General features: G+C 53.4%; 3 protein-coding genes and 1 non-coding gene across 9 annotated transcripts; 2 read left to right on the top strand and 2 right to left on the bottom strand.

The window, feature by feature from the left end:
* Positions 1 to 15: 15 nt before the first annotated feature.
* Positions 16 to 10,490, top strand: LOC119811161 (KH-type splicing regulatory protein). Its single transcript, XM_038324783.2, has 18 exons — positions 16 to 371; positions 2,243 to 2,339; positions 2,819 to 2,857; positions 3,140 to 3,179; positions 4,487 to 4,536; positions 4,646 to 4,717; positions 5,580 to 5,637; positions 5,839 to 6,013; positions 6,105 to 6,203; positions 6,427 to 6,525; positions 6,615 to 6,717; positions 7,025 to 7,270; positions 7,345 to 7,505; positions 7,597 to 7,706; positions 7,962 to 8,050; positions 8,136 to 8,336; positions 8,408 to 8,485; positions 8,571 to 10,490. Exons 1-18 carry the CDS (start codon positions 120 to 122, stop codon positions 8,846 to 8,848), a joined length of 2,247 nt encoding a protein of 748 aa, XP_038180711.1. The 5' UTR covers positions 16 to 119; the 3' UTR covers positions 8,849 to 10,490.
* A 101-nt stretch (positions 10,491 to 10,591) lies between these two features.
* Positions 10,592 to 19,929, bottom strand: LOC119811194 (adenylate kinase isoenzyme 1). Of its 2 annotated transcripts, none has more exons than XM_038324834.1 (5): positions 19,628 to 19,929; positions 18,428 to 18,627; positions 17,166 to 17,279; positions 11,945 to 12,092; positions 10,592 to 11,802 (listed from the first exon to the last, which is right to left on the bottom strand). In XM_038324834.1, the coding sequence occupies exons 2-5, from the start codon at positions 18,551 to 18,553 to the stop codon at positions 11,672 to 11,674; spliced, it is 519 nt and encodes a 172-aa protein (XP_038180762.1). In that variant the 5' UTR covers positions 18,554 to 18,627; positions 19,628 to 19,929; the 3' UTR covers positions 10,592 to 11,671. The 2 variants fall into 2 exon arrangements, with proteins under 2 accessions (XP_038180762.1, XP_038180771.1); XM_038324843.1 differs by lacking the exon at positions 19,628 to 19,929 and adding an exon at positions 19,520 to 19,596.
* Gtf2f1 (general transcription factor IIF subunit 1) lies at positions 19,633 to 27,716 on the top strand. Of its 5 annotated transcripts, none has more exons than XR_005284945.1 (14): positions 19,633 to 19,766; positions 19,854 to 20,016; positions 20,105 to 20,151; positions 21,440 to 21,512; positions 23,497 to 23,690; positions 24,210 to 24,380; positions 25,352 to 25,536; positions 26,313 to 26,466; positions 26,552 to 26,613; positions 26,687 to 26,806; positions 26,908 to 26,981; positions 27,053 to 27,192; positions 27,297 to 27,390; positions 27,483 to 27,617. XR_005284945.1 is itself a non-coding variant. In XM_038324816.1 (13 exons), exons 1-13 carry the CDS (start codon positions 20,005 to 20,007, stop codon positions 27,685 to 27,687), a joined length of 1,527 nt encoding a protein of 508 aa, XP_038180744.1. In that variant the 5' UTR covers positions 19,671 to 20,004; the 3' UTR covers positions 27,688 to 27,716. The 5 variants fall into 5 exon arrangements, 1 of the variants encoding a protein (XP_038180744.1); XR_005284946.1 differs by having other exon boundaries at positions 19,635 to 19,766; positions 19,868 to 20,016; XM_038324816.1 differs by having other exon boundaries at positions 19,671 to 20,016; positions 26,908 to 26,986; positions 27,059 to 27,192; positions 27,300 to 27,390; positions 27,483 to 27,716.
* On the bottom strand, positions 20,698 to 20,770 carry Trnak-uuu. The gene has a single exon. It is a non-coding gene; the product is annotated as a tRNA-Lys (tRNA).
* Positions 27,717 to 27,789: the final 73 nt, after the last annotated feature.

Raw genomic sequence — 27,789 nt, 5'->3', positions numbered from 1 at the left:
GCTGGCTTCCCATCGTGCTCCGCGGCCGTGTGGAGCGAGGCCTTGTTCCCGCGTTGAGCCGCCGCCGCCGCCGCCTCCTCAGCTTGAAGCCTCCACGCCAGGCCCGTCCGCGCCGCTCCATGTCGGACTACAGCACCGGAGGCCCCCCGCCAGGCCCGCCGCCTCCTGCCGGCGGAGGAGGAGGAGCCGCGGGTGCGGGAGGAGGCCCTCCGCCTGGCCCGCCGGGCGCGGGAGACCGGGGCGGCGGAGGCCCCGGCGGCGGCGGCCCGGGTGGAGGAGGCGCGTCCGGAGGCCCTTCGCAGCCTCCCGGTGGTGGCGGCCCGGGGATCCGCAAAGACGCCTTCGCCGACGCCGTGCAGCGGGCCCGCCAGGTGAGGAGGCCGCGAAAGCGCGTGCGCGCGCGGGGGAGGGGGCGGCGGCGCGCGCGGGGTCGCGGGAGGGTCACGTGGGCGGCGGGGGAGGGGCGGGGAGTCTGGGGCCACCTCGGTATGAGGGTGACCCTCTGCGTGCTTCGGGTTAGGGGTTCACTCAGAGGGGGTCCCCGAAAACCAGACTTTGCACTGGACAAGGGTTGGCAGCCTTGGGGGTCGCCGAGTCCCAGTCCTGAACTTGCATTAGGTCTCTTAGAATAGGAAGGTTGCAGGCTCGGAGTTCCCCAGAACCATTCCTGAGTGCACTGGAGGATTCCTCTAGGACCCACAAAGCTCGCAGTCTTGGACAGTGTCCCCAAGAGCCACCCCCAAGCTTGCACTCTGCATTTCCATTCAGGAATCGCGGCCTTGTATTCTGATGGACCACCCCAGAATCCGGTGGGGTTGTGATTTGAAGAGGTCCTCTGGTTTTGCAGAGGCCTGAGCTTGGGCATTATGAGGATGTCCCCAAGATCCACTCCTGGGTATGCAGTCGAGGATCCCTCTTAGGAGACACGAAGGCTTGCAGTCTGTTAGGGAACTGCTCTTAGGGCTAATGAGGACTCCCGGCCTGCAAGACTTCAAAAAGGATGAGGTCAGGGGTACTGGGAACCCATGCTTGTTATATTAGGGTCCCCAAGAGCCACATCAGGGTTTGCAAAAGTTGCGTTCAAGGATGCTAGGGGACCACTATTGGAGGGGGTTCGAAGAGGCAGCACATGCTTAGAAGGTGGGGACCCAGCTTAGCACATACTTGAACCCTCCCAGAAGTTCAACATCTACCTTATAGGTAGAGGATCTTGATTTACACACCGCTGCTCCCGTTTCCAATCAAGACAGGTCCCCAAACCAAACATTTCTGTCTCTTCCCTGGGAAGGGATTTGGTGATGCGTGGGGAGAAGTCCTTCCTCTTGGATCTGGTTGGTAAAGAGAGGACCCTTTGTTGGTGAGCCGGGCCTTGGAGTGAGATGGGGAAGGTGGACACCAGGCACCTGCTCTTTACTGTTTGAGTTGGTTCAAAAGAATTGTCTGTCTCCCTTTGGGAACATGACTTGTTTGGTGACAGCTTATAGAAGTGGCATGTGCTGGTGTGACCCAGCTCAACTTTGCTCACAACCCCTCTCTCTTCATCTAAAAGTTAAATGGCCCAGGTTCACAATGGATGATGGTGTTGCCCAGGGGCCTCTGGGCTAAGGACTGGCTCCTCCCAAGGTGGGAGAAACCATTGGGTTACTATCATCTCCATTGTCTTTGCCTTCATCACTGCTAGGTGGGGTGGGTTCTAGCATGCCTTACTTCTGGTCATTCCCCACAGTGTTGATTAAGATGCAGCCTACCCTGGGGTGGTGCTATCACTTGCTGTCAAGGATAAGCACACCTGGTTCTTATAGACTAGTCTGGTTCCTGAGTTCAGGATTTGGGGGGTGTGTGTTTGCACATTTGGGGATAATGTGAAGGTGCTTTGTGCACTCGAAACTCTGCTGTATCCCAGAGGTGCTTTTGTTTTGGTTATATGGGGATGTCAGGTGCTTTGAAGACGAAAGTTTGGCTGAGATGTCTCAGGATTTTTTGTAATTATGTCAGAGGTGAGAGACAGGAAAGTTGGAAGGACCATGCTGAAGTCCTTTTTGTTGCCCTTGTGTGAGGTGACCCAAGGTTCCTGTCCTCCTAAGCTGCTGTTTCCTTTGCACTTAGAATAAACAGGGAGACTTTCCTAAGTTTCCAGAGTGTGTATACCCAAAATCCAGAGCTGCCATTCCAGGCCAAGGCTGGGGTGAATTTGAGGGTTGCTTGAGATGGTAACTTGTCTGTACTTCCTACCTCACCCTAGATTGCAGCCAAAATTGGAGGTGATGCTGCTACCACCGTGAATAACAACACTCCCGATTTCGGTTTTGGGGGCCAAAAGAGACAGCTGGAAGATGGAGGTAACTCCTGGTGGTGGCGGCAGTGACTGGCTTTCACCCTGGAGGGAAGCCTGGGACTGAGAGGAGTACTTTGTCCCAGTGGGGCTCTAAGACAGGGGAGTTGGCCAGTTTTTTGTTCCATTTGCCACTCTGAGGTATCAGGTAGCTGAGAGAAGGGCAAGTCGATTGTGACCAAGGAAAACTGTAGGTTCTCAAGATTGTTCCTTTCTTGTGGGAGACAACACAGGCACAACATCACCAAGGTTGCTTCTAAGCAGGGCACTTGTTCCCTGGGTATGTCCAGCTCTAATCTGGAAGGACCCCTTGATATTACTAATGTTAAAAGTGAACTTTGTCACTCTGGGCCAGCACCTTCTAACCCTCCATCTCGGCTGTCATACGGGATGGTGGTGACTATGCCTGGAACATAACGCACCAGTTTTGGGGTTGAGGCGGTGCAAGTGGGTGGTGTCGCATCTGACAGTCTCTCTCATCCACAGACCAGCCAGACAGCAAGAAACTGGCTTCCCAGGGAGACTGTAAGTTCGCTGGTGTGTGGGCATGGGGGTATTGGGGTCCGGGAGACCTGTGTAGTGGCTCAGAAGGTTTAAGGGTCCTCGAGCCTATGGAATTTGAAACATTCGAAAGCTTACACAGGGGCTTTCATGGGAAGAGGCCACAGTGCCCTCAGGATGAGATCCAGGCACAGGGCTATGTCTTGGGTACTATTTGCCCCTGGTATAAGCAGGGACATCATGGGTTGGTGTTGTGGAGCCTAAATAGGCTCTAAACTAGGCTCTGCTTTGAATTTCTTTCCTCAGCTATTGGTTCTCAACTGGGACCCATCCATCCTCCCCCCAGGTAAGCTGTTCCCCGGCCTCCTGGTGTCTTTGGTTTGGGTGCTGGCGGTGGGGGCAAGGTGTGTGACCATGGGAGCAAAATTGCTCCTCACTGCTCTGCTTGTCCCTCCCTTTCCCACGCTGAGCATTCAGAAGCACTGGCTAGGACTGGGCAGATGCTCCCAGGGTAGTCAGAGCCTGTGGGTCTCTGCTCTTACCTGGCTGCCTCAGGTTGCCTAGGGTGAATCTGACCAGGTTATTGGGACAGGCCACTGATTGTCTTTGAATGAGCCTGTAATTTCTTGAAATACAATAGACATTGGCTGGAGAATGAGATGTACTGCGTGGTGAGCCTCTTTTTTTTTTTTTTTTTTTTTTTTTTAAACTGAGGTCTGGACTGTCAATGTGGTATGAAAATGTCCAGGGTGGGGAAGCTGTAACTCAGCCAATAGAACACCCACCCTGGATTCCCTCCCCAGCACTGTGTTCCAAGAAAACACAGGCAGGGCTGGAGAGATGGCTCAGCGGTTAAGAGCATTAACTGCTCTTCCAGAGGACCTGGGTTCAATTCCCAGGACCTACTTGACAGCTCACTAATGTAATTCCAGTTCCAGGGCACCCAACACCCATGGCAAAACACCAATGCATATAAAAATATAAAAAAAAAGAAAGGAAATTGTTTAGTTAGAACAGTAGTGATACACACCTTTAATCCCAGCATTTGGGAGGCAGAAGCAGGCTGATCTCTGAGTTCAAGGCCAGCTGATCTACAGAGTTATTAGTTCTAGGACAGCCAAGGCTACACAAAAGAAACCCTGTCTCAAAAAACAAACAAGGACCACAGGCAAGGTGACACACGTCTTACCCTGGCACATGGGAGGTAGAGGCAGGGAATCTGTTCAAAGCTGCATGGAACACTGTCTCCAAAAACAAATTCAAGAGCTGCCGGGCGGTGGTGCACGCCTTTAATCCTAGCACTGGGGAGGGAGAGGCAGGCAGATCTCTGTGAGTTTGAGGCCAGCCTGGTCTACAAGAGCTAGTTCCAGGACAGCTAGTACTATGCCACAGAGAAACCCTGTCTCAGGAAAAAAAGCAAAGAAAGAAAAAAGAAATTCAAATGCTTGTTCCTACCTGAGGAAATGGGACGACCCATGCCATTTGTAAACTGGTATCTTCATTCTTCTCTCTGGCCCTGAAGCTTTTGCCCTTGGGTTGTTAGTAACAGTGTACAGCAGAAGTCCTGGGGCTTCAAGGGTCCAGGCCTTCATCTCCAGGAGAGCTGGGGTCTCTCTTCAGCTGGAGGCTGATGTTCAGTGTCTCTTCCCACAGGACCTCTATGACAGAAGAGTATAGGGTCCCGGACGGCATGGTGGGCTTGAGTGAGTGTGGGGCCCCATTATGAGGGTGGAGTCCAAGGGGCCACTGGTGGGCATCCTTGGTCTGGGTGCCCTTTCCTGGCCTTTACCTTTCTTCTTTTCTCCCACCCAGTCATTGGCAGAGGTGGTGAGCAGATTAACAAAATCCAGCAGGACTCGGGCTGCAAAGTTCAGATCTCACCAGGTATGACCGTCATCTAAAGTCGCCCGGGACCCTGGTGCAGAGCTGGATCTGCTGGGTGGGTGCTTCCTAGGCTCGCACACAGCACTGCTGCTAGGGGCAACAGGCTCCACAGTGGCTGGAACTCTCCTGTTCTTTATATTTTTATTGTATTTATTTCTTTTGTGTTTTTGGAGGTACACCTGCCACAGTACACACATGGAGGTCAGAGGTCAGCTCTGGTCAGGGTGATCAGAACCTGTGCTGCTTTCTGGCTCTTTTTATCAGATGGGGGGGGGGTCCAGATATTGAACTCAGGTCATCAGGGTTGGTGATTAGTATTTTTGCTTCCTGAGACATATCCCTACCTGATGTTTTTACTGTTTATATGTGGGGTAGCATAGGCGAATGTGGACTTAGGTATGGGGGCACCTCTCTCGAGGTGGCAGGCTCTATGCTGTCACCTAAAGTGCCATGAACTACGGATTAGTGCCGTAGAAAGCAGAGTGGCAGGGTCAGCCTGGCTCTGAAGCTGCTTGGATCTGCTGTGGAACCACTCCTGTAGGGCCTTGCTCAGGATTTTCCCTTCAGACTTGAGACAGGATCCCGGATGCTTCTAGGGAGCCCCAGAACTGATTTCTGGACTCTCCCTCTTCCCCTCACCGTCCTCCTGCCTTGGTCTCATGGTGCTAGGTGATGGGGTGTGGTGCTCTGCTTGTTTATCTCCCAAGTTTCATCTTCCCCAGTGAGGTTTTAAAAAGCAGCCTTCTGGGTGTCTTCTGGCAGGGGAGTGAAATGATTTGTCAAAGAGGGTTGCAGACTGTTCTGGAAGTTTCCTGTCCCCACAGCAGCCCTCTGGGCACTGAGCCTCTCCTCTTCTCTGCAGATAGTGGTGGCCTCCCTGAGCGCAGCGTGTCCCTGACTGGAGCTCCTGAGTCTGTCCAGTAAGTTCCCAGCTCCTTTGGGTGTTAGTGACACCCATGTGTGTCCTTCCCACCTGACCTGCTCCTAGAACTGTGTAAATGAGTTCACACCCCTCTCAGTCCTGAACAGCCCCAGGTCTTTGGCCCTTGCCAGATAGCTCACCTGAGCGGGGTGTGCAGCAAAAACACACTCTTTGAGTGCTCACCCTGTTCTCTTTCCAGAAAGGCGAAGATGATGCTGGATGACATCGTGTCACGGGGCCGTGGGGGACCCCCAGGACAGTTCCATGATAACGCTAATGGGGGTCAGAATGGCACGGTGCAGGAGATCATGATCCCCGCTGGCAAGGCTGGCCTGGTCATTGGCAAGGGCGGGGAGACCATCAAGCAGCTGCAGGTGCGGGACGGCGCAGGGCAGAACACTTGTCCCCACAGTCCCCGGAGGGCCCCTGTCAGAGCCCACTTCTGACAGGCACTTACCATTGTAGGAGCGCGCTGGGGTAAAGATGATTTTAATTCAAGATGGCTCCCAGAATACAAATGTGGACAAGCCACTGCGGATCATCGGGGACCCATACAAAGTGCAGGTGAGTGCCCAGACAGCATGGTCTCTGGAAGGCTCCACTGTCAGGCCCGCCCTGGGGGTCTTGCCTTTCTGTTGGCAGCAGCATTCTTTCCTTAACCCTTGGGCTTCTTCCCTGGGGTGAACACCTCTCTTAAGGAATGTGGAGGGCCCTTACAGGTGCCAGGGGGTGGATGCTGGGGCAGTACACTTGCCTGTGCCCATTGTCCAGTGTTGTGTGTCCACAGCAAGCCTGTGAGATGGTGATGGACATCCTGCGAGAACGTGACCAGGGCGGCTTTGGGGACCGCAATGAGTACGGATCTCGAGTTGGTGGAGGCATTGATGTAAGTGCAAGCACTCCAGAGAGGTGGGCAGCAGGAGCAGGGCAGAGCTAGGGCCTCGCCAGCTGATCCTATGCCTCCTGTCCTCCCAGGTACCTGTACCCCGGCATTCAGTTGGTGTGGTCATTGGCCGGAGTGGAGAGATGATCAAGAAGATCCAGAATGATGCTGGCGTACGCATCCAGTTCAAGCAAGGTCAGTGAGCCATCTTGGCCCAGGCACTAGTGTTGCCCCTGCCTCTCGCAGGCCCTCAGTTCTTATGGAAAGTTGATGCCCAGTTTCTGTTGGTTGCTTTTCGGAAACCATTGTCTCCCCAAGTTTAGCTAGTTCTGTGGACCCCAAAGGTGGGAAGACGCTCATGCCACGCTGAAAGGATGGGGGCATGTTCTGGGCAAAAGTCCAACTGCATGTTGACAGCAAGTCAGGGAGCTGGTCTTGAACTAAGGCAGAGTCAGGAAGCTTGACTTTGCTTTAAGTAACTGTTTCTTGGTGTGAATGTCAGATGACGGGACAGGCCCTGAGAAGATTGCTCACATCATGGGGCCCCCAGATCGGTGTGAGCATGCAGCCCGGATCATCAATGACCTCCTTCAGAGCCTTCGGAGTGGGCCCCCGGGTCCTCCAGGAGCCCCTGGCATGCCCCCTGGGGGCAGGGGCCGGGGCCGCGGCCAAGGCAACTGGGGCCCTCCTGGAGGAGAGATGACCTTCTCCATTCCTACCCACAAGTGTGGCTTGGTCATTGGCCGAGGTGAGTCCCTGGGGCTCTGCCCTTTCCTGCCTGGTTCTGCACTTGTCAGCCCTTCACTAGCTGTCATCCCACAGGTGGTGAGAATGTGAAGGCCATTAACCAGCAGACGGGCGCCTTTGTGGAGATATCTCGGCAGCTGCCACCCAATGGGGACCCCAACTTCAAGTTGTTCGTCATCCGGGGCTCGCCCCAGCAGATTGACCATGCAAAGCAGCTCATTGAGGAGAAGATAGAGGTGAGTTCCATGGGGTGCTGTTAAAGGTGCCCCCCCCCCACACACACACACATCTTGGTCCGCTTACCACAGCTGCCACTTTTTCCTTCAGGGTCCCCTCTGCCCAGTTGGACCAGGCCCTGGAGGACCAGGTCCTGCTGGACCTATGGGGCCTTTCAACCCTGGACCCTTCAACCAGGGGCCTCCAGGAGCACCCCCACAGTGAGTATTCCTTGGCTTCCTGGGTTGTGTATGGGCTTGTGGAGCCCCTGGCACAGGAGGGACAGGCCTTGTCTCAGCCCTGCCCCTCAAGCACAGGAGGAGCTGTGTTCAGCCTGTTTGATAGGTGCCCTGAGAGAGTGCTCTGCATTTGACCTTGGTCTCTATCCTGTGTGTCAGCCCCAGCTTTAGGTTGGTAGGGACTTCCATATTCACTCTTGAGCCAGCTCTCATGACTACCTCTCTCCTCCCCTGCAGTGCCGGTGGTCCCCCTCCTCATCAGTACCCGCCTCAGGGCTGGGGCAATACCTACCCCCAGTGGCAACCTCCTGCTCCCCACGACCCAAGTAAGTGTCAGTACTCTGTAGGAGATTTGGGGGTGACATCAGACCAATTGCTGTGTCCTCCCTCAACTGACATCTCTTCCTGTAGACAAAGCTGCTGCAGCAGCTGCAGACCCCAATGCTGCCTGGGCCGCCTACTACTCCCACTACTACCAGCAACCCCCTGGCCCTGTGCCAGGCCCTGCCCCAGCCCCTGCAGCCCCACCTGCGCAGGGGGAGCCCCCCCAGCCTCCACCCACTGGCCAGTCGGATTATACCAAGGCCTGGGAAGAGTATTACAAGAAAATTGGTAAGTTCAGTGCCAGGGAGCAGTGGGGTATTCTACACAGGATCTAGCTGCCCTGACACCCTGTTCTTCAGGCCAGCAGCCCCAGCAACCTGGTGCGCCCCCACAGCAGGACTACACCAAGGCCTGGGAAGAATACTACAAGAAGCAAGGTGAGCTGCTGGGCGGGACCGGGCATGGGGCTGTGCGTGGGTGTGGGTTCTTCTGCCAGCCGCTCATTGTCCTCTCTGCCTGTAGCGCAAGTGGCCACTGGTGGGGGTCCTGGAGCACCCCCTGGCTCCCAGCCTGACTACAGCGCCGCCTGGGCTGAGTATTACAGACAGCAGGCCGCTTACTACGGACAGACCCCAGGCCCTGGTGGCCCTCAGCCACCTCCCACCCAGCAGGGACAGCAGCAGGCAAGTGGGAACTGCCACCCTCCTCCTCCTCCTTTCTCCTTCCAACCCCCGGCCACCGTCCATCCTGCCTTAGTGGGTAGCGCCGGAAACCCTTTCCCCTGCGGGGTGTGCCCTTGATGCCAGCCTGGGGCGCGTGGCCAGAGTCTCCCGGAGCCCCGCAGCCCCGCCGCTGGGAAGCGCCCGCCTGCTGGGTGCAGAGGCTCACGGAAGAGGCTCATCCAGCAGCCGCAGCCGCTGTTGGTGCAACGTTGTCGGGTGCTGGGGTCACCGGCCGAAAAGGTGGAACTCTGAACTGCTGGGGTGTCCCGGGTGGGGGCAGGAAGTGGGGACTGCACTGGGCGCCATGCCGGTTGCCGAACCCGCTCGCTCAAAATCTGGCCACTTGGGAAGAAAATGTCTATTTTTTTCCCCTTCTCAGCATCACTATTTTGGGTTTTGTTCTTTTTTATTCTTTTTATTTTTTTAAAGACACCATCCTTATCCCCCATGTCCAAGTAACTGCGTGTTGCAGGCGGCCTTGGCTCTGCTGGGATAGAGGGGAGCCCACTGAGGGGACTGGGCCCTCCCTGCCTGGCAAGGCCACCTCTCGTGCACTTGCCTCTGTGTCCCAGTCTTGTCTGTGAAGTGGGCATGACGATCGTTGCCACCTTCCAACCTACCTCACAGGGGTGTTGTGGGGACACCATGATCTGAATGTTGTGACGCCGAGCCGCCGCCTCCCTCCTCTGCCCCCTCCTCTCCACCCTGGCACTTCTCCCTTGTGCGCCCCTTCCATGCCTCTGGCTTCTGCTGCAGACCCCTCCTCCTCTTCCTCTGCTTCTCTTCCACCAAGGAGCAGTCTGACTTCAGCAGAGTCCCCAAGACAGACAGCCACAGCCCCCTGCCTGGCCTGTGCGGGCTTGGGTCCGGCCTCCTGGCCGGCTGCCTGGAGTCGCAGCCTCTTACAGCCCGGCCGCCCTCCTGCCATGACCATTCCTGTCTCTCCCTCTCCGCAGGCAATTGAAGCAAATGGATATGAACTTCATCTGTGAAAATATTTTTTCCCTCCATTTTTGTTCCATTTGGGGGCTTCTTTTATTGGTTTCTATAATTTGATTGGTTTGGTGAGAGAGCAATGGCTGCCCGGGGTGCAGGGGGTCCCCCTCATGCTGAGGCGTTCCCTCTCTCATTCTGTGTGTCTCACATCTTTTTCCTTACAAAACCGGGATCCTTCATGTTGAGCCAGCCTTAGAAAATAGCGAGAATTTAACCTCTGCCAAAAAAAAAAAGTTTAAAAATTAAATCACAAAGAGCAGAACAAAACCTATAAAATGATATATATATAGAAATATATAAATCTCTATCCCCCAGCCTCTGAGCCCACCCTCTGAGGGAAGTGGCTCACTTCCTCCCTACTGCCCGGGGCCTATTCTTGTTTTTAAATAAACTTTTTAAAGGAAAGAAACAAGTCACTCTTGCTATCTCTGTTTTTCGTTTTTTTAGTTAGAGTTGGAACATTCCTTGGACCAGGTGTGGGTGTCGCAGGCCCCTCCTGCCCTGCCCATCTACCTGTATCTCCCCTCCCTTTCTCTTTCCCCTCTGCTCTTCCCTGGCTCCGCCCCATACCCACCCCAACCCCAGGACTGGCCTGGTACGTTGTCATCTGTTGAGGATGAGATAAACTGAGAAAATGAGAACAAAACAACAAAAAAATTGTATGGCAGTTTTTACTTTTTACCGCTCGTTTTTAACTTCACAAATAAATGGTGACAAAACCGTCCCCGTGTCTTACTGGTGCCGTCTTTCTTCCACCCTTCAAGTAGACTTCTGCAGAGGATGACCTTTGTAGATGTTGTGAATATAACCCTGGTGACAGTGGAGGCGAGCGGCTTCATGTGGGGATTTTGTCTTGGTTTTTAGGAGACAGTTTGCAGGCCTGCCTTTTCCTGACCTCTCTTTTCATTACACACAGAGTGAGTGGGGTAGAGGTGATGAGTGAGTGCGGTCCCCTTCCTTTTGGGGAGCCTGCCCAGCTGTATGTACTCTTTCCCTCTGGGACCTGGGGAGCCAGGCACTGAGGATGATCCCCGGGGTGCATGTTCCCATGGATGTGGCCACACTTGTCACTAAGGCTGCCTTGTGGAAACATCCCATTGGGGCACAGGCCTTACTTGCCTGTGTGTGGTGAATACTGAGTGGGAAGTAGACGTCAGGCCTGCATGAGTGAAAGCCACTTGGGATGCATGGACAAAGTGGGTAGTGCCAAGGTCTCTGAGGCAGTGTGCCAGCTTGTGAAGTTACCTTTTGTGATCAAAATCAGTCAAGGCCAGGGAGATGGCACAGCAGGTGAAAGTGCTGGTCCCCAAATTAGGTGCATTGACTCCCCTGTAACCCCAGCCAGATGGGGGATGGGCTTATGGGCCACAGCATCAGGACCAAAAGAACCTACTCTCCAAAGCTGCCTTCAGACCCCTTGCAGACCATGACACAATACAAAATGACCAGTGTCCACATGATGCAGTGACAGCTGCCACCTCTAGGTGAAGGTAGTTGCTCTCTGGCTATGTTAAGTGCCTGTCTTCCCACAAGGCACCCTGTTATCACCAAGGTCTCACCTCACAGGCCTGGGTCTTGTGTACTGTGGGGGGTGGAGTAGGCTGGACGTTGGCCCCTCCCTGCCTCACTGCAGACTCTCAATGACTAAGCAGCACTTGGCAAAAATGCTCTCGGGGGCTTCTTCAGCCAAGATCTAGGGGAGAGGAAGCCATGGGGTCAAGGGTACAGCCCATGGCAAGATCTATGCTCCCATAACTGCTTCAAGGCAAGCCCTGATGTGAGCAGGTTTGCAGCCTGGGTGACAGCAATGGGTGTGGAGGGAGTGGAGACCCCATGGGTACAGGGAGCAGAAGGCAGAGTCTCCAATGCTTGTTCCCACAGAGATGAGAACACCACCAAAGTCCCTTACCTAACACCCCTGTGCTGAGCCAGACGTATGGGAAGCATCAGGGCTTCATGGCTACACAGGTGCAGCATTGGGACCCCATTGTAGCTTTCAGGAGCTAAGCACATCCAGTGGCTCACATCTATCGGTGCTGGGGAGACATGAGTTCTAGGCCAGCCTGGGCTACATGAAATAGAATCCCCTCATTTCAAACTGGCTAAGCGGTGCCCCCTTTCAGGTACCCACGTTTCGCAGAAGGTTCTTTTGCTGGTAGAAGGCCAGGACGGGCTCACCCAGGGTGTAGTATGTTTCTAGACGCTTGCGGATGGTCGATTCTGAATCGTCTGCCCGGTGCTCCACCTGTCCACGTCGCAACACTCTGCGCACCATGGTCTCCATGGAGCAGTCAAACACCATGACTGCGTTGGGGGCCCTGCCCACCTAGGCAATAACCAACAGGACAGGGTGAGGAGAGACTGTGTGATATAAATTCAATGCCTATGGATGCCAGAAGAGAGTATCAGGGCCTTTGGCAATGGATGGTGTAGGAGTGGAAATGAGTCACCTACATGGATGCTAAGAACTGAACTCCGGTCCTCTAGAAACAGCAATATACACTCTTAAACATTTTTGAACTTAACATTGTGATGCATGCTTTTAATCCCATCACTTGGAAGGCAGAGACACATGGACCACCCTGGTGTACAGAGTGAGTTCCAGGACAACCAGGGCTACATAGGGAAACTTGGTCTTGAAAAAAATACTTTCTAAGAGAGGATCTTGAGTGTTCAGACCTGTCTGCCTCTGCCTCCCCAGGACTGGGATTGAAGGGGAATGACACCATGCCTCCCTGGCTCAATATACAATCTTGACAGCTTTCTCTGCAGCCTGCAACCTTCGTTTTTTTGTTTGTTTTTGTTTTGTGAGGGTTTCTCACTGGCCTAAAACTTTACAAGCAGGCTAGACTGGCCAGTGAGCCCCAGGGATGTTCCTGTCTCCCCTGTTCAAGAGCTGAGATCAAGCATATATGCTACACCCAGATTTTTTTTGTTTCATTTTTAATATTTATCATATATACAGCGTTCTGCCTGCGTGTATGCTCACACGCCAGGATTTATCATATATACAGCGTTCTGCCTACGTGTATGCTCACACGCCAGGATTTATCATATATACAGCGTTCTGCCTGCGTGTATGCTCACACGCCAGGATTTATCATATATACAGCGTTCTGCCTGCGTGTATGCTCACACGCCAGGATTTATCATATATACAGCGTTCTGCCTGCGTGTATGCTCACACGCCAGGATTTATCATATATACAGCGTTCTGCCTGCGTGTATGCTCACACGCCAGGATTTATCATATACACAGCGTTCTGCCTGCGTGTATGCTCACACGCCAGGATTTATCATATACACAGCGTTCTGCCTGCGTGTATGCTCACACGCCAGGATTTATCATATATACAGCGTTCTGCCTGCGTGTATGCTCACACGCCAGGATTTATCATATATACAGCGTTCTGCCTGCGTGTATGCTCACACGCCAGGATTTATCATATATACAGCGTTCTGCCTGCGTGTATGCTCACACGCCAGGATTTATCATATATACAGCGTTCTGCCTACGTGTATGCTCACACGCCAGGATTTATCATATATACAGCGTTCTGCCTGCGTGTATGCTCACACGCCAGGATTTATCATATATACAGCGTTCTGCCTGCGTGTATGCTCACACGCCAGGATTTATCATATATACAGCGTTCTGCCTGCGTGTATGCTCACACGCCAGGATTTATCATATATACAGCGTTCTGCCTGCGTGTATGCTCACACGCCAGGATTTATCATATACACAGCGTTCTGCCTGCGTGTATGCTCACACGCCAGGATTTATCATATATACAGTGTTCTGCCTGCATGTATGCCTACACGCCAGATGAGGACGTCATATCCCATTATAGATGGTTGCAAGCCACCATGTGGGTGATGGGAATTGAACTCAGAACCTCTGGAAGAACAGCCAGTGCTCTTAACCACAGCCATCTCTCCAGCTCCACACCCAGGTTTTTATGTGGGCTCTTGGCATAGAACTCAGGCCCAGACACTTGCAACGCCAGCACTCTGATGACTGAGCCATATCATGTACCCTTGGTGTACTTTGGGAGACAGGGTCTCATGTCACCCTAGCTGACATGGAACTCCTGATCCCCCTGTCTCCAATGCCAGGGGATGAAATCACAGGTGTGCACAGCCATACTGGATATGTTCTTTTTTATTTTATTTATTGACTATCATCTCTATTTTAAGACAAGGTCATTCATTTTATATACCCAATGCTGGCCTTAAACTTAACATTCCTCCTGCCTCGGCCTCCTGAATGCTGATACCATAAAGCCTGTTACTTAGTTATGCCATTTTGCTCCCCCCCTCCTTTCTTTTTAGATAGGGTTGCACGATATAGCCCTGGACCTGGCCTTGTAGAGCAGGTTTTCCACAAGTTCATATCCAATTCATATCCACTGGCCTGTTTCCCAGGTGCTGGGGTTAAACATATGTGCTACCTCACCTGACCCTTTGTTGTTTTTCTTTTTTTTTTCCTCTCCTTTTTCTTTCTCAGAAGTCCACACTGTTCTTGAACCCCAATTGTCCTGCTCCCACTTCCCCAGACCAGTGCTGGGATGGCAGGTCTTCCACACATCCTTGAGCTGACACTAATGAGGGTTCACTTCTACACTGGGATGGAGCTCAGGACTTTGAATATAGGAAGCCAGCACTCTGCCCTCCGAGTCCACCCCCACCCAACTCAAGGCTCGATTTGGAGTAGTGGGCATTGCATGTGCAGAGCATGTAAGACAAACATGGAAAAGGGTGACGGTTCTCTCTCTCTCTCTCTCTCTCTCTCTCACTCGGCTTGGTGGCAAGCACTTTATCTGCTGAGACATCTCACTGGTCCCTCTTCATCCTTTTTTTTTTTTTTAAAGATTTATTTATTATGTATACAGTGTTCTGTCTGCATGTTGCCTACATGCCATAATAGGGCACCAAATCTCATTATAGGTGGCTGTGAGCAACCATGTGGTTGCTGAAAATTGAATTCAGGACTTTGGAAGAGCAGGCAGTGCTCTTAACTTCTGATCCGTCTCTCCAGCCCACTCTTCATTCTTTTTTAAAATATTTTTTTTAATCTATGTGTCTATGTGTTTGCTACACATGAGCGAGCGCTGGTACCCACAGAGAAGTGAGGTGCAGGAAGTTGGGAATCACCTGAAGTGGGTGCTGGGAATTGAACTCAGGTCCTCTGAAAGAGCATTGAGTGCTCTTAACTACTGAGTCATCTTTTCAGCCCAAATCTCTCCTTCCTCCCTTCTTCTTTCTCTCTTATTTTGAGAAAGGAAGTATTCTCTGTGTAGCCTTGGCTGTCCTAGAACTTTGTAGACCATGCTAGCCTCAAACTCAAAGAGATCCACCTGAGTGCTGGGATTAAAGGCATGTACCACCGCTGCTTGGCAAGAAATCTATACTTAAGGCACATTCTTTGCCCTCACTGGGGGAATTCTAGGCGGGCCTCCACCCTGACCACGCCCCTAGCCCCTTACTGGGGGATTCTAAGCAGGGGCTCCACCCCTGAGCTGTATCTCAGCCCCTCTCTTGGGGACTTTGAGGGTGTCAGAACACCACCAGGCTCCAATCTTCAGGTCTTTAAGACAAAGACTTATTTTGTGTATGTATCATCAAGTGCACCCATGTGGTGCGTGGTTAGGGCTCAGTGGTAGAGTGCTTGTGTCCTTGGAGAGGACCTGATCCTCATGAGGGCTCACAACCATTCTAAGTCCAGTTCCAGGGGACCTGATGCCATCTTCAGACCTAGACCTCAAAGGGGCAAGCCAGGCACATCTGTAGTGGACGTACAGGCGTGCAAACAAAATACTCAAAATACTCATATGCATAAATTTGAATATCTGAAAAGAATTAACTGTTACTGTCCAGCCAACAGCTAGCTGTGATGTTACACGCCTGTGTTCCTGGCATTCAGTGGGCCTAGGCAGGAGGACTTGCAGAGACTTTCTGGCCAGCCTGGCCACACAGAGAGACACTGTCTCCAGAAAAAAACAAAAAATAAAGCCAGCCAGACGGACAGTGCTGTCTCACTGTCCTCCCAGCACTGGGGAAGTAGAGGCAGAGGCATCAACATCAGTGTCATCCTTGGGTACTTAAAAATTGGAGGTCAAGTCCAGGCGGTGGTGGCGCACGCCTTTAATCCCAGCACTCAGGAGGCAGAGGCAGGCAGATCTCTGTGAGTTTGAGGCCAGCCTGGACTACAGAACAAGTTCCAGGATAGGAACCAAAGCTACACAGAAAAACACTCTCTCAAAAAAAAAAAAAAAAAAAAAAAAGAAAGGAAAGAAAGAATCAGAGTTGGAGACCATGAGACACTGAGGACTGGGGCTGCTCCACCCTGACTCCCAGTCCACAGTTCCCTTTGGGTTACACAGTTTCACATGTTAAGAATCTGACCGATATTTAAACAAGGGGCAGGGATGCTACTTCTGCAGCAAAGCTCCCAGCTTCTCATAAAACCACTGGCTTGGTAACATGGGGGCCTGCATGTCCCCATGGCAACAGCAGTGGGAATGCTTACTGAGCTCGTTGGCAACATTCTGCATGGGTAAATTCACCCTCTGGATTCTTCCATCAGCTTGCACCAGCAGCATCCGAGTGTGGAGGCCAATTGTGCCTTCCACAGTTGTTCGCCACCTTAGTTTTTTTTTATGATTTAAAAAATATTTGTGTGTGCATGTGTGTGAGCCAGGTGGCGGCGGCACATGCCTTTAATCCCAGCACTCGGGAGGTAGAGGCAGGTGGATCTCAGAGTTTGAGTCTAGCCTGGGCTACACAGAGAAAACCTGTTTCGATAAACAAACAAAAATGTATGTGTATAAGCTTTCCCTGGGTGAGTTACGTGCACTGTACACACAGAAGCCTGTAGGGGCCAGAAGAGGGCGTCGGGTCCCTTAAAACTGGAGTTGCAGGTGGTTGTGAGCCACCTTGTAGGGAACTGAGCTAAAGAACAGTTAACTGTTATTAACTGCTGAGCCCTCTAGACTGCAGCCTGTTTTGTTCAGTTTTTATTGTTTGTTTGAGACAGCTGAACTCTACATGTAGCCTGGGCTGGCCTGGAAATCACGATATTCCTGCCTCACAGGCTCCCAGTGCTGGGCTTCCAGGCCTACGCCTCCATGCATCCCAGCTTCTGACCCTTACTGTGCATGAGGAGGCTGGGCAGGGTCCTGGCAGGCAGAGGGTTTGCCTAGAACTTCAGGGTCAGCCTGTCCGAGTTGTGAGTTTGAGACCAGCCTAGGCTACGAGAGCTGAAAGAAAGGAGGTCTCCCAGCCTCAGACCCTCAGGCATCACCCATTAGGGCTTTGAGAGGAGTGGGAGGAGGGGTAGCCTGGAACCTCCACACAGGCACGCACATCCAGGACATTGTGGGGTCGGGACACTCACAATTCGCTCAAACTCTTTGGCCTGTTCCAGCTCTCTGGGGAAGCCATCGATGAGAAAACCGCTGCTCTCCGGACAAGACAACAGGCTGTCACTGACCATGTCCAGAATGAGACCCTGGGAAGGAAAGTGTGTAGACTCGGGACTCAGTGTGCAGGCCCCGCCGAGAGGCCAGGTGCTAAGGAGGCCATTCAGTTTGAACTTCACGAGGGGTGGGGCGGGTGGCAGGGAAGCAGGACCCAGTCCCTTCATCACTAGCTTCCTTTCTGCTTGTAGGTTTTCATTTGTGCTATGTAGCCCTGGCTGTCTTAGAACTTGTCGACTGGGCTGGCCTCAAACTCGGAGAGATCCAACTGCCTCTTCCTCTCAAATGCTGGGACTAAAGAAGCATGCCACCGCCAGGCTCAGGGCTAGACTCTTAAAAGTTTATTAGATATTGTTGGGTGGTGGTGGCTCACACCTTTAATCCCAGCACTCGGAAGGCAGAGGCACTTGGATCGGATCTCTGAGTTCCACACCAGCCTGGTCTCCAGAGCTCCAGGACAGCCAGGGCTACACAGAGAAACCTTGTCTCAAAAACAAAGTTTACTAGATCTCTTTATTATGTATCTAGTTGTGGAGGGGTGGCGCTGGAGGGGTGGCGCACTTCCCACAGCATGTGTGGGGGTCAGAGGACAGCTTAGAGCAGGGGGTTCTCTCCTTCCATCACAGAGGCCCCAGGGACTGAGCTAGGTTGTCAGACTTGGCTGCAAGTACCTTCACCCACAGTGCCATCTCTCTGGTCCTTGGCATGGACTCTTTCTGTAGTCATACCACAAACTCCTCATCCTCCTGACTCTACCTCCTAAGTGCTGGGTTGTCCAGTGTGCACCCAGTTTCTGCGGTGCTGGGGATGGGACCCAGGGTATTGTGCATGCTAGGTGAGCGCTCTACCAACTGACCTCCGCCACAGCCCTTAACATGACTTTTTTTGGGGGGTAGAGTTTTATTTATTTATTTATCCATGTCTACATGGATGTCTGTGCATGTGCGTAGAGCCCTCAGGCTAGACGAAGGCGTCAGACCCCCTGGAACTAGAGTTACAGTTGTGAGCCACCACGTGGGTCCTGGGCTGGAGCAACAGACGCCCTTAACCGGCCCCACATCACAACTTCTCATGACGACATCAGCATGACAAGGCAGTGGCCGGGCCAGGACACCCTGGTGTCGTGGGGACTCTCTGTCCTGCTGTGCCCCACCCCCCCCCCTTTCCCTTGAACTCTCACCGTGGGTACCAGGAGGCCCTGCTGCATGATGTCCCGGATCTTCCGGCCCCGCTTGGTGCTCCTCTGAGCCTCCTCCCGCAGCAGCTGGCCCAGCCCCACATGGCAGAAGCCGTATTTGGTGGCCATGTTTCTGCACTGGGTCCCTTTCCCGCAGCCGGGGCCGCCCACCACGAAGATGATCAGGAGGGACTTCAGTACATCTATGGTGTTCAGGGAAGACAGAGCGGGTACTGGTGCGTGTCTTTAGGGACCGTGGCCTCGCATCGAAGGGATTCGCACCGCTGGGATTCTCTTGAGCCATTTGCACAGACCTCCTCGGAGCACCTCAGTAACTCCACTACCCCATTTTACAGATGATGAAAGGGAAAGGTCCTCAAACTCACCCAGCCGCACCCTGCTCCGCCCACCGTAGGTGCTGCTGTCTATCCCGCCTGCTTGCGTCCCTGCCCTTTCCTCTCCCTGCCTCAGACCCTCACAGTCAGCCATGGTTCTTTTCCCCTTTCCACTCGCGTTGGTCCTCCTAGTCAGCCTCTGACACAGGGCGCACGGCCTCTGAAGAAAGCAATGTCTCGGCTACCAGACATAGCTGTGGAGTCAGCAGTTTATGGTTCCACGTCTGTGTCTCCCCGCCGCCCCGCTCAACTAACTCCTATGCGTCCCGCTGACTCCCTTTCTCGGAGCGCTCCCGGAGTTGTAATTTCCATTTCGGAGACTGGTTTCGCTACCCGTCAAGTTATCTCCCAAAGGCACCAACAACGGTGGGGCGGGGGGAGGCGCAGCTGTGTCTCTGCCCTGTTAGTGTGTGCACACCCTGACAGCGAGGACGCCTGCCCCTCCCACGCCCCCTTCCCCGCGTTACCCTTCTCCTGGGGCCTCAGAACTCTGCCCGTCTGGGGCAGCGTGGACTCACACAGACCCATCCCGTCCGCATGCCGGGCTACGCGAGACCCCATCTGCACCCCACCCCTGAGCCCTCGGCTCCGCTCTGCGTCACAAGGGGCTCATGCGGCAAAATCCCCGGGGACTCCCTCGGCACGGGGACGCAGAGGAAACGGAATCCCGCGCCCACCCCGGGAGGAGCCCCGAGAGTACCCCGCGGAGACGGCCGCGGTTGCTACGGCAACGCGCCCTAGGCGCACACGCGCGCCTGAGCGCCGGACACGCCCGCCAGGCGCCGTTCCCACCCTACCCAGGACGCACCGCGGTGCCTGCGCCGTGACGTCACGGAGGGCGTGGCCGCGCGCCGTGAGTCAATCAGTCACGCTATAGAAGAGAGCGCTGGCTGAAGGTGGCTTCATTCTTCTCAGAGGTCGGAGGCGAAGCTGAAGTGGATACTGAGGTAACTGCCATCAGAGTGGCAGTTCTGCTTCCGGGTCAGGCTGTGACGCACGCGCCGAGAGGTTTATTTGCTTTTTGTTTTTTAAAGACTGTCTCTCCCAGCTTTTTCTGAGACTTAAGGGTTTGGAGATCAGAAACACAAGATCCTTCTAACGTGACACGGAAGTTGCCTTCCCCGGACCCAGGGACACCACGAAGAATCCGGGTCAAGCCGACCCGGAACCACTTGAACAACGGCCATGGCGGCTATAGTGAGTATGGATGAGACAGGGACTGGGGGGTCGCAGGACAGTTCCGCGCGACCTCTCCTCGCCTCACAGACTCGTGCATCCTCTGCAGGGCCCCGGCAACCAGAATGTCACCGAGTATGTCGTCCGTGTCCCCAAGTAAGTCACCCACACCACACACTCCTCGGCCGGCTTCCCGTCCATGCCCCAGTAGCAATCACACCTTAGTTGATGTCAGCGTCGGCTACTTTGTCCTGTTTCTGACGCTCAGGCCAGACATGGTGGCCCCCTTTAATCCCAGCACTCGGGAGGCGGAGGCAGGAGGATCTCTGAGTTCGAGGCCAGCCTGGGCTACAGAGCGAGTTTCAGGACAGCCAGGAGTACACTGTGGTTTACACAGTAAAACACACACACACACACACACACACACACACACACACACACACAGAAAAAAACCCAGAAAAACCCGAACTAGTCATAGATGTTATACATCCTGTTTTCTATGTTAAGAGTCCTTCAACTATCTTAGGTGGGTGCTAGTTAGGCAAGTGCTCCACCATTGACACACACCCAGCCTCCTTTTGAAGATGCTTTTTGTGCTTTTCGAGACAGGGCCTGCCTGCCTCTGCTTCCCTAGTGCTGGGATGAAAGGCATGCGCCACCACTGCCCGGCAGCATGAGTGTATGAGTGTCTAAAACAACTTCCGCCTGAACAGGGACTTGAACCCTGGACCCTCAGATTAAAAGTCTGATGCTCTACCGACTGAGCTATCCAGGCTCTTGAGGTCAGCCTTGCTGTGTAGTCAGTCCTAGCTGATCTGACCGGGCTGGGCTTGAACCCACCAAGACCCATCTGCCTTCACCGCTTGCCTGCTTGCGCCCCTCTCTACAGTAGGGGTCTTTTACACCTTTGTCCCACTTTTTCTTAAAGCTTTATTATTCTTTATGAATGTCTTGTCGGGGTGTACAGATATGCACTATGAGCATGTTTGGTGCCCGTGGATCTGGCTCACTTTTTTTAAAGTGAGTTGGAGGAGATGGATCCAGCTTCTTAAACAGACAGGGAAACTCTGGAGCAGTGGTTCTCAACCTATGGGTCGCAACCCCTCGGGGGTCAAGTGACCCTTTGATGGGTGTTGTCTAAGACCATTGGAAAGCACAGATGTTTACATTACGATTCGTAGCACAATTACAGCTGTGAAGTAGAAGCAAAAATAATTGCATGGTCGGGGTCACCACAGCATGCGGAACTGCGTTAAATAATTGCATGGTTGGGGGTCACCACAGCATGCGGAACTGTGTAAAAGGTTGCAGCAGCATTAGGGAGGTTGAGAAGCACTACTCTGGAGTCTTCTATGAGTTCCCAGCATTACCCACAACCATGCTGCAGTCGTGGTGGATTTGTTGAATGAGTAGTCAGTAGGTTGAATTGTCTTGTCTATTCCAGGAACACAACCAAAAAGTACAACATAATGGCTTTCAATGCAGCAGATAAGGTCAACTTTGCTACCTGGAACCAGGTGAGTCTGTCATTCTGGGCGGCTGGGCAGGGACCTAACGGGGCTGGTGGTTGCAGTAATCAGTTTCCTGAAACGATGGTGGCTACACCTATAAACTAGCAGTTGTGGGATTCCAGCCGTCTGGAGGAGCCTGAGGCAGAGATAGTGCTTGGCTGAGCATGGTAGCGCCCATCTGTAGTCCCAGCGCTGGAGTTGGCTGGGGTATCTTAAGTTGAAGAGCATCTTTGGATACATAATGAGCTCAAGTGAAGCCTAGGCTACATGGACCATGCCTTAAAAAAGATAAAGTAGGGGACAGCAAGATGGCTCAGCAAGTAAAGAGCCGACTCTCTAGATTTGTCCTCTGACTTCACAAACCTGTGACACATACAGTTTCCCCCACAATGAATATAAATGCAGTTGAAAGGTTTTTAGCTGGGTGGTGGTAGCACATGCCTTTAATCCCAGCATTTGGGAGGCAGAGACAGGTGAATCTCTGTGAGTTCAAGGTCAGCCTGGTTTACAGAGCTAGTTCCAGGACAGGCTCCAAAGCTACAGAGAAACCCTGTCTTGAAAAACCAAAAAAAAAAAATTTTTTTTTTTTTTAATGATAATGCCAGCTTGGGCAGTAAAGGCAGGAGGATCTTCCTGAGATTAGTGCCAGCCTGGTCTGCACTGAGTTTCAGGACAGCCTGCAGATGGAAACAGCCACTGGGATTGTTACCACGGCATCAGGGAGGCAGATGAGTCGTAAGTGTGAAGCCAGTCTGGCTGAACAACAGGATTTTCTGGTTAATAGTAGCCAGGTGGCAGAAGCAAACACCTTTATTTCCAGCACTCGGGGAGCAGAGGCAGGCAGATCTCTGAGTGGAGTCCAGCCTGGCCTACAGAGCGAGTTCCAGGACAGCCAGGGATCCACAGAGAAACCCAGTCTCAAAAACACCAATAAATCAGACCAAAGTTTTAAAGTGCCCACCCACTATTCTGGGTGCCATGTTAAAATGTATTTCCACACCATCTGGGTTGTTCCTGCCCATCTCCGGGTGGACACTGTCTGTCTATAGTCTCTGTACATGTGTCGTGTGTAACACCGCACTGATGTGTGGGTTCCCGTGGGTCTGTAAAATGAAGACTCAGACACGAGAATGAGCTCAGCCTCTGGCTGCAGGCCTCAGTCTCAGTGACCTGGAGCCGTTTCCCTTCGCCTCTGGGCACCTTATTTTCCCTGTGTTTACACTTCAGCTAGTAGATTTCTGTATCTCAAAACAGACTGAATGAAGCTTCCAAAAATACAATGGCAGGTGCAAATCCCTGATTCATGAGGAACCACAGTTTTCCGGGTTTCCTTTAACCAAGTTTTGCATAGGCTTTGTATCCATGGGAAACTCTGGGACAAGGTTCATATAGTTCCACAAAAGGTATCTGTCACACAAAGGATGGATTAGGGCTGAGTGAAACTCCACAGCTAGGGTTTAGCCTAGCCAGGGGAGTTTATAGCTAGCAGGGTTACTTACTCTGGCATCAGGCTGGAGGGACATTATGCCACCTACGTGTTTCTGTGGTCTTCTGTCCCAGTCTGTTTTATTGTTATTCTGAGTTCCCCATTTCTTGTGGCCAGAGTCTTGATGTGTATGTTGTTGTGTGTGCGCACATGTGCTTGTGGGCGTGCCGTGCATGTCAAGGCCGGAGGTGACATCAGCTGTCTTCCGTAGTCCACATTGTTATCCAGTGACATTTGTTGGGGCACAGGTGTGTGTGGGATACGGTGTACAGATCTGAGAACAGTTTTCAGAACGCAGGCATTCTGCCTGCGTTAGTTTTTGAGTTGGTATCTCACTGAAACTGGGCCTTGCTGTCTGACCCTCCCTGCTGGGGTCTAAGCTGCACAGAGGTACTGGGGATATGAACTCCCACTCCACATGCTGGGAGCATACAGAACCCAGCAAAGGGAGACAAAAGGGTATTCTTGTGAGAGGCTGAGAGGCCATGCCTACTGCTCCTCCAGGCCCGGCTGGAGCGAGATCTGAGCAACAAGAAGATCTACCAGGAGGAGGAGATGCCGGAGTCCGGAGCAGGCAGCGAATTCAACCGAAAGCTGCGGGAGGAGGCACGACGGAAGAAGTATGGCATCGTCCTGAAGGAGTTCCGGCCTGAGGACCAGCCCTGGCTGCTCCGGGTCAACGGCAAATCTGGCAGGAAGTGAGTGGTGCCAATGGTGGTGGGGGGAGCTTGTGCTCTCACACATGTGTGCACACTTTAGGGGCACCTTCCCCAAGTGTGTTCCAGCAGAAGGGGCGTCCCAGTACCACCGCCCTGACCAAGGTTTAATCTTAAAGGTGAGCCAACTGGGTGTTGTTGGCCTGGCTCAGCAGCCTGAGCGTGGCCTTGAAATGAGGTCTTATTACTTGGGGACAAACCCTGGGAGAGGGCCATCCATGGCAAAGGAGGTGGAGTCCGATGGAGCCAGTGACAAGTGTTCTGTGCACCGAAGCCATGGCGGGTTATAGGCTAGGAGCAGGGCAAACAGTGCAACATGGCCCAGATTCTGTCAGCAGCAGCTTTGAGGATGGCCAAGTGATGATTTGAGCTAAGGAGGCTGTGTTCTGTGCCCTTCTGTCCCAGGCATTCCTAGGAGAGCCCAAATGGGTGCTGATGAGGTAGCTGGGGGTGTAGGCAGCCCTGTGGGTAGGGTTGTGACCTGACCTTGACTTTCCACAGGTTCAAAGGCATAAAGAAGGGTGGGGTGACTGAGAACACAGCCTACTACATCTTCACCCAGTGTGCCGATGGCGCCTTTGAGGCCTTTCCTGTGCAGAACTGGTATAATTTCACACCGCTGGCCCGACACCGCACACTCACTGCTGAGGAGGCTGAGGAGGAATGGGAGAGGTGAGCCACAGGGGTCGCAGTGCCAATACTCGTGGAGCAGGCCTGCCCAGCATGGGCAGCAGGACAGCTGAGGGTGGGCACAACTTGAAACGGATGCAAGGAAGCTGGGACAGAACTGGGGAGGCCCAGCATAAGGCGTCCAGGGAGGGCTATGGGTATTTATGTGATGTGTGGAGTTGCTGTGTGCCTGCTTGCAAGCCTGGACCAGTGCAGGTTCTCAAGGGGCCAGGACTACAAGGTCAAAAGCAGCCTCTTCCCATAAGCATAAATGTGTCCACAACAGCTCCTTGTCCAGTAAGACCCCTGCTCTAAGGAATCCATGAGATAAATCAATTATGGGGATGTGGTGTGGGCTTGTACACCTGCACGCTGGTTACCCTAAAGGTGGAAAAAGAGGATCAGGGGTTGAAGTTCATTCTCTGCTGTATTAAGTTTGAGGTCAGCCAGGATTATATGAGATCTGGTCTCAAAACACCCCAAAACTTAACCAGGCATGGTGGTGCATGCCTTTAATCTCAACACTCAGGAGACAGAGGCAAGAGGATCTCTGTGAGTTCAAGGCCAGCCTAGTCAACATAATGAGTTCCAAGACAGCCAGGACTATGTAGAGACCTGAAAAAAAGGAAAAAAAAGGAATATTAATTAGCTAACCAATATGATGGCTGGATTTGCCTGGAACAGACCCTGAGCTTGGAGGGGCTCCCTGGGTGTTCAGTTGTACATGGACCTGAGGGTTCACCTTGTATGGTTTCAAGATTTGGGTGTCTGAAATGACCCAGGCTGCCTTTTTCTGTGGTTGGTTGACTGGGGAGACGTATTCCTGGAGCGTGCTGTGTGGAAACAGGCTACATAGGGTATGCTGTGTGGCTCATACCAACGACCTTGCGGGGTCATCCTTTCTGCCCACCTGAGTGACCTGATCACCATCCTCTACCATCCCCAGAGTGCTCAGTCACTGTCCCCATGTGCAGGAGGAACAAGGTTCTGAATCACTTCAGCATCATGCAGCAGCGGCGGCTCAAGGACCAGGACCAGGACGAAGATGAGGAAGAGAAGGAGAAGCGCAGCCGCAAGAAGCCCAGCGAGCTGCGTATCCATGACCTGGAGGATGACCTGGAAATGTCCTCCGATGGCAGCGATGCCAGTGGCGAGGAGGGTGAGTGGGACCTAGAGGTCCTAGTTCAAGGACAGGGCCGCCAGGGAAGCACATGACACATGACACCTTAACAGAATTTCCATGGGAGCAGTTTGTTTGACTGTTCTGAGGGTGCTCTGCTGCAGGTCCCAAGGCCTGGGTGACTGAGTGACAGTCACCCCACTGGTAGAATGGGGTGAGGGCTGCAGGCTGAGCTGCCTGCACAGGAGGGTAAGTGCCCAGACTAGCCTCTGCTTTCTCTGTGAATTGGCCTAACACGGGGTGCAGTCTCCTTGTCAGGGTATGACATATGAAAGCTCACCCCATATGGTGTGCTGGCCACGATCCCAGACCTCAGGCCTAGGCAAGAGGATCTAGAGTTCACAGTCAGCCCTGCCTGCCTACCTGGACCCCATCTTAAAATATAAAGGGCATGCCTTAAATCCCAGCACTCAGGAGGCAGGGGCAGGCTGATCTCTGAGTTCAAGGACAGCCAGGTCTACAGAGTGAGTTCTAGGACAGCCAGGGCTACACAGAGAAATCTTATCTGAACGTGCCCTCACCCAAAAAAAAAAAAAAAAAAAAAAAAAAAAAAAAAAAAAAAAAAAAATCTAAAAAAGGATTAGTTGGATGCCTTAGGGATAGAGAGTCTTCCCCTCCCACCAAACCCCACACAACACAGTGATACAAGGTAGGGGCTGGTGGCATGGCTCTGGGGTGGAGCCCCCACCTAGCTGTGAACAATGCTCTGGGCTCATCCAGTCTGATTTCCCCCATATCTTCTTTTTCCTTCATAGGCAACAGAGCCTCCAAAGCTAAGAAAAAGGCCCCACTGACTAAGGCAGGCAGGAAGAAGAAAAAGAAGAAGGGCTCAGATGACGAGGCCTTTGAGGACAGCGACGATGGGGACTTTGAGGGCCAGGAGGTGGACTACATGTCAGATGGCTCCAGGTGAGGCAGGTGTGAGGCAGGCCGTGGTAGGCTGTGGCAAGCCTGTGGTCATCCATCTTCATGTTTGCCCTTCTCTGCCCCACAGCAGCTCCCCGGATGAGACAGAGGGCAAGCCCAAAGTGCTGCAGCAGGAGGATGGCCCCAAGGGTCGGTGTCAGGGACCAGCTGGGGTGGGAGCCCTCCTGGCAGGCAGTCCCTCCGCTCACACCTATGTCCCCAGGCGTGGACGAGCAGAGCGAGAGCAGTGAGGAGAGCGAGGAGGAGAAGCCCCCTGAGGAGGACAAGGAGGAGGAGGAGGAGAAGAAGGCCCCCACCCCACAGGAGAAGAAACGCAGGAAAGGTACATGGGGCACTTGAGCCTCAGGGTTGCAGTATCCTCCTGCTCACTAGTGGTGGGTGGGCTCTAGGGTCTCTCTCATGACCCACCTCTGGCCCGCGCAGACAGCAGCGATGAGTCAGACAGTTCGGAGGACAGCGACATCGACAGCGAGACCTCCTCTGCACTCTTCATGGCGGTAAGGCAGAGCCCAGGGCTGGGATGGTAGTGGTAGTCCGAGCCTACAGACTCACACCCCAACCTCTGCAGAAGAAGAAGACCCCCCCCCAAGAGGGAGCGGAAGCCATCAGGGGGGAGTTCGAAGGGCCCCAGTCGACCAGGAACTCCCAGTACAGAGGCAGCAAGCACCTCTTCCACCCTGCGGGCTGCAGCCAGCAAGCTGGAACAGGGTGAGTGTCCCTGGGGGAACTGAGAGCCAATGGCAGCCCACATCCTTCTGTACCCCCGGTGCCCCATCTGCTCGCCTGCCTCCACCTGACATTCCTCTCTCCAGCAGGGAAGCGGACAGGTGAGACTCCAGCAGCCAAGCGCCTGCGGATGGACACGGGCCCTCAGAGCCTGTCTGGGAAGTCCACACCCAGCGGCGGGTAGGTTCAGATCTGAGTAGGGACCACAAGACAGGACTGGGCCACAAGGGACTCTTGTGTGACCAGAGCCTCCTTCCCTCCACCTCCCACAGTGATGTCCAGGTGACAGAGGACGCTGTGCGCCGCTACCTGACCCGCAAGCCCATGACCACAAAGGACCTTCTGAAAAAGTTCCAGACCAAAAAGACAGGGCTGAGCAGCGAGCAGACGGTGAATGTGCTGGCGCAGATCCTCAAGCGCCTCAACCCTGAGCGCAAGATGATTGGTGACAAGATGCACTTCTCCCTCAAAGAGTGACGCGAATAAAGAGAGCTGCAAGCCCCGAATGCGAGCGAGTCCTCACTGCCACCCCAGTCCTCCCCTGGGGCAGGCACACACAGCCTTCCTGCCCGCTGAGCT

This window comes from Arvicola amphibius, chromosome 1, assembly GCF_903992535.2.
Source record: "Arvicola amphibius chromosome 1, mArvAmp1.2, whole genome shotgun sequence".
Taxonomy (NCBI): domain Eukaryota; kingdom Metazoa; phylum Chordata; class Mammalia; order Rodentia; family Cricetidae; genus Arvicola; species Arvicola amphibius.
This window is presented reverse-complemented; position numbering and strand designations above follow the sequence as displayed.